This window comes from Halichoerus grypus, chromosome 3 (assembly GCF_964656455.1).
Source record: "Halichoerus grypus chromosome 3, mHalGry1.hap1.1, whole genome shotgun sequence".
NCBI lineage: Eukaryota > Metazoa > Chordata > Mammalia > Carnivora > Phocidae > Halichoerus > Halichoerus grypus.
The window spans coordinates 183,413,184-183,427,031 of NC_135714.1; the positions used below are offsets into that span (position 1 = coordinate 183,413,184).

At 45.3% G+C, this 13,848-nt stretch overlaps 1 protein-coding gene across 3 annotated transcripts in view; it reads right to left on the minus strand.

Moving 5' to 3' along the window:
- DLC1 (DLC1 Rho GTPase activating protein) overlaps window positions 1–13,848 on the minus strand; it is a 390,592-nt gene that overhangs the window by 9,022 nt on the left and 367,722 nt on the right. For all 3 annotated transcript variants that reach the window (XM_036077117.2, XM_036077143.2, XM_036077147.2), the window contains 5 exons: window positions 8,163–8,226; window positions 4,679–6,102; window positions 4,018–4,194; window positions 1,204–1,363; window positions 885–1,083 (listed from right to left, as the gene is read on the minus strand). In XM_036077117.2, the coding sequence (XP_035933010.1) occupies window positions 885–1,083; window positions 1,204–1,363; window positions 4,018–4,194; window positions 4,679–6,102; window positions 8,163–8,226 (2,024 nt within the window). The remainder of the gene's footprint in view (window positions 1–884; window positions 1,084–1,203; window positions 1,364–4,017; window positions 4,195–4,678; window positions 6,103–8,162; window positions 8,227–13,848) is intronic.

The following is a 13,848-nucleotide window of genomic DNA, read 5'->3' on the forward strand; positions in this document are numbered from 1 at the left end:
AAAGGATGAAACAAATAATGAAATAATCCAGACCAGCTCCATTTCTCATAAAATAAAGTCCAATGCACTGGTTTAAAGACAATTCAAGCACGAAGAAAGAAGCTGCTTTTATATTACATTGCTGTAACACCACATTGAGCCAAGAAAAACACGGGGCTGTAATTGCTATAATCCTGATCTTGATCATTAATTTAGACAACTGTTTGCTTTAAGCTTTACTTAAAAGTGAGAAGGGCATGGGTATTGTTTTCCCAAGTATTTCTGGCAGAAGCTGAGATGAATAACAGAAAAAGATTATTTATTCATTTTACAGCAAGATAAAACACACAGACACCTGTGAAGTTTTAAACCCAACAGGCCCTGCTAGAGAGCTGCGCATCAACAGAAATATCTTGGTACCTGCTCTTCTATAAGCATCTTAGATAACACTGTTCTAGAAGCGAATGAAAAGGTGAGCTCCTGGATCAGAATGTAAGAATGTGGGGAGCACCTGGGTGGCTCAGTGGGTTAAGAGTCCGACTCTTGATTTCGGCTCAGGCCATGATCTCAGGGTCGTGAGACTGAGCCCGGCATCGGGCTCCGCGCTTGGCGTGGAACCTCTTTAAGTTTCTCTCTTTCTCTCTCCCTCGCCTCAACCTCCCCCAAAAGAATGTGTAACTGCTCCAATATTGAGAGAATGATGATAAGGGAAATTTATTTTTGCATTATTCAACAGGTATACAGAAACCCGCTCCACAAACAAGGAGAAAAGGAAGAAACTGATGACACATACTTCCAAGAGGTCATCGTGTGGGTTCCAGAGAAAGGCATGACGGGAAGCCATGGGTTTCAGCCGGTCCCACTTTTCCCCAAGGCCAACAATGTGGAAATCAAAGAACACTTACACTGATAGATCTGTAGAAAGGTTTCTGAGAGCTTGTTCGTCATTAGCGGCTCAGGAAGGTCTCGAAAATACTGCTTGAGCATGTCTGCCACATCATAAGCAGACTGCCCCTCGTAGCTGACGCAATCCATGGCATTTTCATTCATCTGGCGCAGAGCCTGGATCCGGGATTTGACACCGGATTTTCTGAAAAGCCCCACCTGTTGGAAGAAAAACATGACATGTCAGGATAGAAGCAGTATTTCCACTACAGAATCATAAAAGGAAGCTTGAGTCCGAGGCCCCATGATTCCACGGGACCTGCGCACAGCAGGCCTCACCTGATCCAAACAGTGGTTGCGGAGGTAGCGCATGGCCTGCTGGATGCTCTGGGGCAGGGGCTGTCCCGTGCGCTGCACATTGACCGTCAGAGGGACCCCGAACACATTCCGGTCCTTGTAGTCTGGGACCTTGATCCTTTTCATGAACTTGGGCACAGCCCTATTTAAAGAACAGTAGTAGGAGTGGGGAGAGATGTTTATTTGTCTGTATACTCTTACCCATCTTTGCAGGTAAACCCTGTGGGCTTTAGAGCTGTGCTAATAAGGTGGCTATTTAAATAAAATTACAGATTTAGTTCCTCAGTCGTATTAGCCACAGTTCAGGTGCTCACGAGCCATCTGTGGCCAGGAACTACCAGATGAGCAAATATAGAACATTTGCACTGTCACAGACAGTTCTGTGGGACAGGACTATTCTGGGTCTTCTAAGAGTTGGGGGCTATGAGACCCAGGAACATTTTCTCTGTTGGGGATTCTCCTTCCACTACTAACTCTGAGAACTGGGTCTATATTCTTAAGGGAGCCGATGGGCTTCCTTACAAAATGGCAGCACAGGAAGGAATAAGAAACAGAACACATTCAAGACCCGAATGAGGCGCTTCACGACAGAATTTGAAAAACATGTTCCCGTTTGTCCTGTAAATGGACAAGAATCATTTCTAAGTTTCTGATGAGTTTCAAAGCATTTAAGGTATAAAAGGATCATGTAATGCTGGATGAGAAAAGAGCAAATACGTGGTGTTGGTCCAACATAATGAGAACCAACTCCAGAGCACAACAATGGGGGCCAAGTTAATGACCCGAAGTCAAAATAAATCCTCCTGCTGATGACCCCGGAGAGTACATCTTCAGGTTTCTAAAGGAAGATGAAAAAGAACAATGAAGGTTTTGTGAGCCTACGCCAGGCTCCCCGGAGTCCTAAAACCAGGTCCAGCCCCAGCAGTACACGGAACAGCAGGAAACCGATGTCACGCATTTAATGCTGTCAAGCAGAAACTTCAGCTCTAAAAGTGACCTCTCTAAATGGGACAAGAAAGGGCAAGGCCGAACAGGAAAAGAACTTTGTGCAGAATTTCTCCTTATTCCATGGATCCCACAATGCGAGGCTTTTACATTTGGTTTTGACTCACTGGAAAAACTGACCAGAGCTCAAGAAGTATTACGGACTTTCAGATTCTTGAGGGTTTGGTGGGAAGGGGGTGGGCAACTCAGAAAACGAGAATGTAAAATATGTACTTTTAAATAGCCAGCAGGGAAAACAGGGCTCTAAGCACCGAGGAACACTGCAGAAGACAGGCTGCTTTGACTTCTGAGGGCTTCCCAGCAGCCACAACACGTTACTGTTTATAGCCCTACGAAAGGTAAAACGAAAGCGCAGAGCCAAACTTGTATTTCCATACAGTTAAGTATATGGTATCGTGGCTATAAGTGTGTATAATACTCGCGTTGTCGGGGGGAGAAAAGCCCAGCGGCGGAATGTGCAAAGAACACATTACGATCTCCACCGAGAATCTGAAGCATGTGGGGATAAACCGGTCAATACTTATTTCTGTCATTCAGAACAAACAACTTCTGTATTTAGCAAGGCTCACATAATAACAGCCTTTGAACGGGAGGTGCTTTGATGCTGAAGTTAAACTCACTACGAGTCCTGAGGAGAGGAGAGAAGGGACCCTTACGCTGCTTTGCCGACTCTCCCGGGCCCCTCTGGTCGCTGCTAAGGGAAATGGGCTGCTTCTCTGTTTTTATAAAAAGCAGAGGTTGTGCAACTGCGATGATAAACACTCAGATGACTGAAAAGGCTTAAGGATACCCAGCTGACACAGTGAAATGCACTTGGATGTCAATCTGGAGGTAGGTCTCTGCACTGACAGCAGAGAAATTAAGGTATGCACGCATTAGGTCCCATCCATGACCCATGCAGCCTGACAGTCTCCAGCTCACGTTGCACACGCCAAGGGCTGTATTCTTGAAAGCAATTACGGACAGTTCTCTGATGAATTTTACCTTCATGTATATTTTAGCCTGTAATATCTTAGAGCAGTGAATTCTTTGTTTGTTATTCACTGTTCAAGAGTCTCTTTTAGAAAAAAACATAACCTGAATTTTTTAGCACAGGTAGATTTTTGAGTGATGCTTCAAATATTTACATCAGAAATGATTTCTAAAAACATACACGAAAAGGGTTGTAAGGCCAGGTGCTGTACGTCAAACATTTCAAAGTTGGTCTCAACATCCTATGATACAAACAAAATTTTTCTTTCTTTCTTTCCCTAAGTATGATCTGATACTATACATGTATTTACCTATGGGGGGCTATTTCTTTTTCTTAAGATTTATTTTGGGGGGGGCAGAGGGAGAGAGAGAGAGAGAATCCTCAAGCAGACTCCCTGCTGATTGCGGAGCCGGACGTGGGGCTGGATCTCACAACCCTGAGATCATGACCTGAGCCGAAATCAAGAGTCGGATGCTAAACCGACTGAGCCACCCACACGCCCCTGGTGGGCCCTGCCTAACACTGGGAAGGAGGCACCTGTACAGTGTGATGGAGCAGCAATGCGTCTCACCCCAAGAACAGGCGATTTGTCAACCTGAGAGCTGAAACTCACTCAAGCAATCCCGCCGCTTATTCCCTAAAGAGAGACTGGCTTGAGCAGTATCAAATATGGCCTCAAGAACGCAAAGATTACATTAGGATGATAGTCTAAAGGTATTAATAAAGGATAGAACTGCAACATACTCAGTGTTGGGACAGCTTCAAGGAGCTGACCAAAAACTCTTCCAATTAGTTTACTGAGCACAGTTAACCCTTACCAGCTAAAGCCATGCTTATTAGAAGGTGTGTATTTCTCCAGCAGGGCGGTTAACTTCAGGAGCGAGTATTTCTGCAGCAGGTTCATCTGGGCCACCGACTGGCAGTTAATCTGCAGTGATACAGAATTTAAGCTCGGCCGATGGGAGCTCTGGAAACTGTGCCATCTCAGCCTGTGCCTGTGGGAGAAGAGCGGGGGAGGGAGTGAGTACAAGGGCTCTTTAACAGGTAGACGCGAAATCAGCAGGGGCTGCGCCCTGGTGTCTTATCTCAGGAACGGAGAGGACTCAACTTCCACCCCATTCTTTTCCTTCCCCCGCGGTGGTAAAATACACATGACATAAAGGACCATCTTAACCACTGCTAAGTGTACGGCTCACAGGCCTTAAATACCTTTTCACTGTTGTACAACCATCACCCCCCAATCACCCCCAAGACTTACTTCCTCTTCCCAAACCGAAACTCCGGACCCGCTGAACAGTGTCCGTGCGTTTTGGATGTTAGGAGCTCCTGGTCTGTCACTTTTCTTGGGAGCCCACAAGGGGTGGCTACGAATGCCACCCCTGACCCTATTTCCCCCCCCTCCCCGCCCCCCACGAGAGCGGAAGCAGTCCCTTCCCGGGCCTCCCCTCCCCCATCTCCGGAGGGAAGCAAGGCTCTCACCTATTGGACCTGGTCAGGGAGGCCCCAACCCCAGAATCCCTCCTTTCCGGGATGTCCGAGGGCTCTTCGGGTTCATTCAGGGAGTTGCCCGTACTGTCCAGGTCACTGGGCGTGGCTCGGTCGTTGTCCACATCCAGGTGTATCTGTTTGGGAGAGCTCGGGCACGGAGAGACCGAGTCCAGGGCTGAGTCAGAGTCTCCCTCATCCGAAAACTTCTCCGACCACTGGTTGACGATCCTCTGCATCCCCTTCACATGGTAGAGGATGTCATCCAGCTCGGGGAAGATGTCCTCGTTCTCCAGGTCGGCCAGGTCCCCTGAACTGGAATAGAGGATGGAGCCCGGCACGTTGTCATAGACACTCAGGCGGCTGCTCATGGAGCTGGAGGAATTGCGTCTCTTAAGCTCCTTGGGGCTGTCGCTGCTGTTTTCCCTCCTCAGGCTGATGTGGCCGGGGCCGTGGAAGCTTCCAGTCCTCCAGTTCACGGAGCTGTTATTCCCTGAGGGAGAGAAACTGCCATTGGAGAGGGCCTTGGGGAAAGTGCCAGGCTTATGATCTTCCGGGATGTAGAACACGGCGTCCTCCCGGTAGCTCTCGCGGTTCTTAAAGTTCTGTTCCGTAACGCCGTTGAACGTGGACTGACTGAACGGATCAAAGCCCTCCAGGTACATGCCCACCCGCTTGTTGCAGGCGCTGAGGCTCCGGGTCCTGGTGACCGGGCTGGGCGTGCTCACGGCGCTGCTGGTCTCCGACTGGCTGCTGCTGCTGCTGGTCTGCGTGGAGTTGGAGACGCTGCGCTTGCGCACGGCCGGCACGTTGATGTGGTTGCCGTTGAGCGCGGAGATCTCCACGCAGTTCAGCTGCTTCAGCTTCTCCTCGTCCAGCCCCTCCCGCAGAATGGGCCCGCTGATGATCAGCCCCAGCTTGGAAGGCGCCTTGTGCTTGCCGTGGTGCGAGCCCTTGAGCTTCAGGCTCTCCATGCGCTTCAGCAGGCTGCGCGTCTTGGACTTGGCGTTCTTCTCGGGGCCCTTCAGGCTGAAGCCGAAGCCGGACAGTTCCTTGGGAGACGGCAGGCTGCAGAACGAGTCATCGTTGCCTACGAAGTTGCCGGAGGAGCAGACGCTGAGGACCGAGTTGGTCCGGGGCGTCGCCGCGTCCCCGGCGTGGGGCGCGTGCACGGGGAGGCTGCCCGTGCTGCTGAGGCTGAGGACCGAAGCCACCTCCTGGCGCTCGCTGAGCTCCGTCAGCATGCTCTCGTGGCTCGCCGCGTTCTTCAGGTGGGTGTCGTCGGCGGCCCCGGCGGCGGGGTCCTGCTTTGAGGAAAAGACATCAAACTCTTCCAGCCGGGACCACCTCTTGCTGTCCCTCTGGAACGTCCATTTGCCGCTGATTGCACAAGGCTCGTCCTCGTCCGAATCCTCACTCTGCAAGGACAGAATGGAGGCATTCGTCACTGGGACCGGGCGGACAGCAGGGAGCAGGACGCGAGCTCATGATACGCCATCGGCGTCAGTTCCCCCTTTATGTCTCTGTTGTGTCATGTATGATTATTTGATTTGATGATGACGATTTTATTATTATTTTTTACATTACAAAGATGTACACCTCAGGACTTCAACAGGAAAAAGCCTGATCGAGTGTTTCAGGCTAAATAAGAGTTATTTGGTAGAAACTGTTGGATCTATAGGCTGTTCTTTAATTGCTCACAGAGGAAACCTCTTGAGATCTGTGAAAATTCCAGGCATGCAAAATATTTTGAACTGGAGTCAGCAACGGGTAGGACTCCCTCTGGTCTGCCTCCAGTTTTGCTGCCTGTTGATAGCATGTGTTTATATTCTCTTTTGCCATTAAAAAAGGTAGTTTTCAAATCGTAAGAAGAATGGTAACTGAAATCTGTAGCCACCCCAAAAGTGTACAACATCTCCTAACAGACCAGTGGAGACACCAAGCAAGGTAATAAGCCCCCACATTTTTTTAGTCTGATACTTTTCCGCTTCTTACCTGTTCTTTTTCATCCCCTCCCCCACCAGACACGGGGTGGGGAGCTAATGCCACACGTGTCCTGTGAAGTTTCAACCTCAGACATGCTCCAGGCCATTTAACAAGGCTTCACAAATACCCAGTCCTGACAGCATGGAACATTCAAAAACGTGAAGTAACATCTTTGCTGACCTTGCTTGATTTATGGGCAGGACTCAGGGTTATGCCGCGTCACAAACTACTGCATCTGAGCCTTCTAGGCGGGATATCAAAAGGCACCATTCAGTCTGATGCAGGTCCTTCCCACTGGTGTGGAAAATATCACATGACCCACGTGTCACAGGACAATGAGTAGAGAGCATTAAAGCTGACTTGGAGACTCCTCTCCACAGCTCAGTGGGTGCTGAGGTTCCAGTTCATTTGTTTAAAAGGTTTAACTCCCCCCAAGAAGGCAGCTTGCTGCAAGTCAGGGACTCTAGGATAATTAAAATTTGTACTCTGAACAGTCAGAAATATGTTCTTTGACCAAACTTATTCCTGTTTACTCTAATTTGTGACAATCACTCCCAGGACTACACCCACCTCTTCTCCTAAGATCTCATAAAAGGTCCTCACGTTTCATACACAGAAGTTATGTACCACCATTTGACTAGAATGTGTGGGATTTCCTGCCCTTCCCTCCGTCTCCCCCAGCTCTTTTCCTCCCTCCGGTCTCTCATTATTCTTCAGTACCCCACAAGCCAGCCTTCTCTTCCATCCCCACAGCAGCTCTGAAACACGGTTACTGTTACGTGTGGGGAGAGAGTCCCCGAAGAACTTTAGCTTTAATTTCTGAAGGGAATAATGGAGGATTCACTGGGATTGCCTAAGCCTCATTCCTTTAATCTGTAGTAGGCATTGAGTTAACAAGGCAAAATAATAGATGATTTGTTCCAATCAAAAACAGTTGGAAAAAAACCCTCATAGATACAGAGAACAGACTGGTGGTTGCCAGAAGCAGGGGTCAAAAGGTACAAAACTTCCAGTTATAAAATAAGTTTTGGGGATGTGATGTACAGCATGGTGACTATAATTCATAATACTGTACTGTGTATTTGAAAATTGCTAAGAAAGATCTTAAAAATTCTCATCACAACAAAAAAAATGTTATAACTGTGTAGTGATGGATGTTAACGAGACTTACTGTGGTGATCACATTGTAATATACATAAATACTGAATCACTATGTTGTATACCTGAAACTAGTATTATGCATCAATTTTATCTCAATTAAAAAAAAATAGTGGGAAAACCTCAATTTATTGGCTAGCTGCAACTACTGGTTTCAGTTACATAAGGCTACTTGATCTTTGGTAAACCTGACTGGATTGTAACATGAAAAATGTAGATTTTTGGAACAAGGAAGTAATAAGAATTTGAGAGACAAAACCTCTTACAAAACACATAATCCAGTTTTTGGTCTGCCTCCTTTCCTCCCATCCTATTATACATTTTATATACTCACTCTCTTCCGATGAGGACTAATTTCCAGCTTCATCACCGCACACTTGTTTAAAGTATTTAGACGCCTACAGGGCAAAGAAATAGTATTAGCAAAGATAGGAAACCACTGATAGGTAGATACGTATTTTTTTTTCCAAACAGGTGACATGTGTAATGAGTTTCTTTATTCTATAAAAAATTATTCCATAATTTAGAACAGTGTTAGAAACTTCTTTACAAAGTGAATAGTTTAAAAATACCTTGACATTTCTTAAACTTCGTCATTTAGATTGAGTATTACTATTTTATAGTAAAAGGACACATTGCTAGGGTACTATCAGGTGCTTCTTTTTCTTCACAGGACAAACAACTCTCAGTGAGGAAGTTTATTCTTCCAAGAGTCCCGAGGTTTGATCCATTAGGTAGCTCCTCATAGCGCCAAGAAGTAAGAGCCAGTGATGTCCCCTTTCACAGAAATAGCAACAGCAACAAGGAACCAAGCAGTGTTCTCGGTAAATAAAAATAAATGGTATATTCTATCTCAAAACAAAATTCAAACAGAAAAATAACCCAGCTTTTAGACATAATAACCTTAGACACTCTGTTCAAAAATTTAGCGAGTTCTTATACAGAATAGAAATTGGAGCCTCTTTAATATCCAGTTCTTTTTACAACTTCCTGTATGGGACAGGATAATGTTTGGAACAGTCATAGCTATAGTGGAAATAATTACTGAAAAATTTCTCATACAGCAGCTTCAAGGGTTACAACAGAGCTCAAGAATCAGCACTTGAATCAGATTCTTCTTTGGAACAAGAGTGATATTTTTACTTTAAACACTTTTTTACCCCTGCCAAGGAGTAATGTCAATTTATAATTATGGAAATAATTTCGGTTTGTTGAAAATGCAATTAAAAAAAAAAGAAAACACAGGAAAAAAAAACAACCCCAAAATAAAAGTCCTCATCAGGAAATAATGAAATAGCTGGAAAGAGAAGACCATCCCATACTCAGAAACACACGGTATTGTAGAAGTGTGAATGACAGCCCCCTCTAACAGCTTCTAGATGACCAGCACTTGGTCTTCCTCACATAAACCTTCGGCATATCTGCTGTCTTCCACGCTCAGCTTTCCAGTTTTTCCTACAATTGCAATTCTTCCTTTTTCATAGGATAAGAGCATTTGATTCACACAAATTCAAACTGACCAGGAGACTGCTTCTAGGCTTTATCTTTGGGATTCTGTTCTTGCAACTCGTCTAACAACTTGATGCACAAGGATAGAAAGTATTTTTGCCTGCTGATAAGACTGCCTTTGATTTCATAGATTACATGGTAGCCTGTTTATAGAATAAACAAAGATAACTCAGAACGCCTATGTTGCCTGTGTTCAGAAAAATTCTGTTGATGGGGAGGGAAAGAAAACAAGTAACTAAGAAAAAGCCCAAACTTTGAAATGAGTGGATATAAGGTCCCTCCCTAAAGGGGCATGCATTACTTAAATGACTTAGATCCACAGTGTTTTGAGTTCTCAAACGTTTTTAAGATTTAAAGAATCCGGAATGGTTACAGTTAGTCTTAGGTCTGGGTTTCATTAATCAAACCTGTAATCAAATACCCACTTGACTTCATTTGGGCTTTAATGGTTGAGTGGTGTTTATAACCAGGTTTACTAGGCATGGAAGCCTCTGGCAGCGGGGGAGGGGCTCACTTCACAAATTCTAGATTTGAGTCAAACAAAAAAGACCCTGGAGGCTAGTTTTATAAAGGTCAACATTATCTTTTTTATGTTGGTAGCAGCAAGCTAATGGCAGTTCAATTTTGAAGCCAAAAAGTCATTTCTTGGGGTTTCTGTAAGATTCATTTGTTCCCAGGACCTCCAAAGAATGCCCACTGGTGAGACCTTAGCTACCTGGAGAGGGACCACACTGACACCAAACAGTTAGGCTAGACGGAAGGGGGCTCGCTCCTGGTCAGGCGCCATGCCCCGCACCACATAGGTGTTATTTCATCTTGGTTCTCACAAGAACCCTATGGCACAGATACTACTATTTTCCTTTTATAGATGAGGACATGGGGGTTTGGAGAGGTGACGAATCGCCACAAGAGTAAAACATGGCGGCTCTGACATTCAAAAACAGTATATCCTGTATTCTTTTCCAAAATCAATCTTCATGATGCTAATACACAGGAGCAGCTTATACCTGAAGTATGATTCCCCAAATGAGTGGCAACTGGTAATCCGCACCATCTGTCCAGAAGGCGTGGTCCCTCCAACCCCCCTGGGCCCTCACAGGGCCCAGCTCCACAGGAATGTGTCAGTCTTATCTGCTGGGCAACTTGTACCCTGCTCTGAAGGGGGAGGGAGTACAAGGTGGGCCATCAAAGGCTCCTGAGTTTTGCGGCAGGAAGCTGCAAGCACCCTGATAAAAGCAAAGCATGGGGGTTTTGGGCCCTCGTATTCAAAATGAAAATAGGGACAAGTACAAGACACATGTGAGAAAAGAACAGGGAACGATTTTCCAAGTAAGACCTGACAAATAAAAATTGTTCCAATTCTTAAAAGATACTTTCTTGGAATTAGTGCAATTGCTTTAGGGTGGCGGGGTGATAGACACTGGGGAGGGTATGTGCTATGGTGAGCACTGTGAATTGTGCAAGACTGTTGAATCACAGATCTGTACCTTGGAAACAAATAATGCAATATATGTTAAGAAAAAAAAAAAAGAAGAAGATAGCAGGAGGGGAAGAATGAAGGGGGGGAAATCGGAGGGGGAGATGAACCATGAGAGACGATGGACTCTGAAAAACAAACTGAGGGTTCTAGAGGGGAGGGGGGTGGGGGGATGGGTTAGCCTGGTGATGGGTATTAAAGAGGGCATGTTCTGCATGGAGCACTGGGTGTTATGCACAATGAATCATGGAACACTACGTTAAAAACTAATGATGTAATGTATGGTGATTAACATAACAATAAAAAATTTAAAAAATGTACTTCCTTTTAATAGAACAGAAATAGTAACAAAGTTGAAATCCACTATGTGGCAGGCTGCTTGACATTGGTTAGGCATTCAAGGACTGTTTTACAACAAAGTGGAGACTGACGATGATAGCTGGGATATGTACTTATCATGATATGATTATCACCTTATTTACATAATTCTTTGGTGTGTTGATAGGAGGAGTCAGTTGTTAACTCCAAAGGAAAACAGTGATATGGAACATTTTTCAGAAGCTAGAGAGACGAGATCATCTCAGTGATCTATACACCCAGCGTGGGGCTCGAACTCATGACCCCAAGATCAAGAGTTGCATACTCTTCTGACTGAGCCAGCCAGGTGCTCAGAGACAAAGATCACTTCAGAATAGGTGTTCTAATAGTAGGTCGCAGTTTGCATTATTACTGTATATGCTTCAAGGCAAGCAAACCACTCCCCCCTATTAATACTGAATGTGACCCTCTCATGATCTTGGCCTTATCACTGGGGTTCGATTATACAGCGAAACTAACGAGACTGGGACAAAAGCCAATCTCTCAAAGGAAACAAATACAAAAATCCCTTACAAATTTAAGTGCAAGAATGTTGGTGAGCAATCCAAATCCCAAAAATGCAGTAGTTTCAAACTGTAACTTTTGGTCACTACTAAACTTTGTATTAAGGTACTATTACCATGAAGGGCACCTGGGTGGTTCAGTTGGTTAAGTGTCTGCGTTTGGCTTAGGTCATGATCTTGGGGTCCTGAGACTGAACCCCACTTCGGGCTCCCGCTCAGCAGGGAGTCTGCTTCTCCCTCTCCCTTTGCCCCTACCCCCGGCTCGTGTGCTCTCCCTCTCTCTCTCAAATAAAAAAAAAAAACTTTAAAATAATATTATCTTAATTCTCAAGAAAACATTAAGTCGGGGGCACCTCGGTGGCACAATTGGTTAAGCATCAGACTTCTTGGTTTTGGCTCAGGTTGTGATCTCCGGGTCATGAGATTGAGCCCCACATCAGGCTCTGCGCTCAACGCCAAGTGTGCTTGAGATTCTCTCTCCCTCTGCCCCTCCTGCTCATGTGTTCTCTAAAATAAATAAATAAATCTTAAAAAAAAGAAAAAGAAAACATTAAGTCTATGGCTTCTGCCCTAAGTAGACTCTGCTAAGAGATCAGCAAATATTATCCGTATAAGAATATTTATAATTGGGGCGCCTGGGTGGCTCAGTCGTTAAGCGTCTGCCTTCAGCTCAGGTCATGATCCCAGGGTCCTGGGATCAAGCCCCGCTTCGGGCTCCCTGCTCCGCAGGAAGCCTGCTTCTCCGTCTCCCACTCCCCCTGCTTGTGTTCCCTCTCTCGCTATCTCTCTGTCAAATAAATGGGTAAAATATTAAAAAAAAAAAGAAAGAATATAATAAATTTTTAAGCAGAACACTAATGTGTACATGGGAGCAGTTGTAACATTTATGTGTGGGAGGGTGGTAGGAAAGAGAAACCATGTAAGAATTATTTTATTTATTTATTTAAAAGATTTTATTTATTTGAGTGAGTGAGAGAGAGAGAGAGAGAGAGCATGAGCAGGGAGAGGGGCAGAGGGAGAAGGAAAAGCAGACTCCGCTGAACAGGGAGCCCAACACGGGGCTCGATCCCAGGACCCGGGGATCATGACCTGAGCCGAAGGCAGACGTTTAACTGACTAAGCCACCCAGGGACCCCAAGAATTATTTTATTTAAAACAAACTTTAAAAAGTTTTCTTTAAAGTAAAAATGTTAAAATTAATGTTTAATAATATTTTATGAAGTAAAACTTTTCACCTTTCTGCAACCATTTTACCATATATATTTAAAATCAACTTCTCAAAATATTTCAACAGGGCAAAAGATGGAAGTCTACAAGACGTCTGTCAGTCTGGAGAGAACTGGACAAATCACAAACTTTCAAACCACACCACAGCTTCATGATTTATGGCCCCCAAATTCCATGGGCTGAGAGACTATGTGGAAGAGGCTAGCGTAGCTAATGAGATGGATATCACATCATCAGTAAAATAGGTTATCCCCCACCACTGTGCTGACAACTGGGAACCTATTGGGCATTTCAAAAGAGGATGCCCCATCATTTTCTTCAGAACATTTGTTTGGGCCTCTCAAAAGGAGAATCATTTGCCTTGAGAAGTCTGTGTGAACATGGATAAGAGCCCTTGGTGTTTCCAGTACAAACAAGCTGATGACCATTACTATGAATTCTGAAGCTTTTTTTTTTTTTTTTAAGGATTTTATTTATTTATTTGACAGAGAGATAGAGAGAGAGCACAAGTAGGCAGAGTGGCAGGCAGAGGGAGAGGGAGAAGCAGGCTTCCCGCTGAGCAGGGAGCCCGATGCGGGGCTTGATCCCAGGATCCTGGGACCATGACCCGAGCCGAAGGCAGACGCTTAACCGACCAAGCTACCCAGGCACCTCTGAAGCATTTCCTTTTTTTTTTTTTTTAAGATTTTATTTATTTATTTGACAGAGAGAGACACAGCGAGAGAGGGAACACAAGCAGGGGGAGTGGGAGAGGGAGAAGCAGGCTTCCCGCTGAGCAGGGAGCCCGATGCGGGACTCGATCCCAGGACCCTGGGATCATGACCTGAGCCGAAGGCAGACGCTTAACGACTGAGCCACCCAGGCGCCCCTGAAGCATTTCCTTTTTGAAGAGAAAACCCAACTTCAAGATTTTCTCCACATACTCA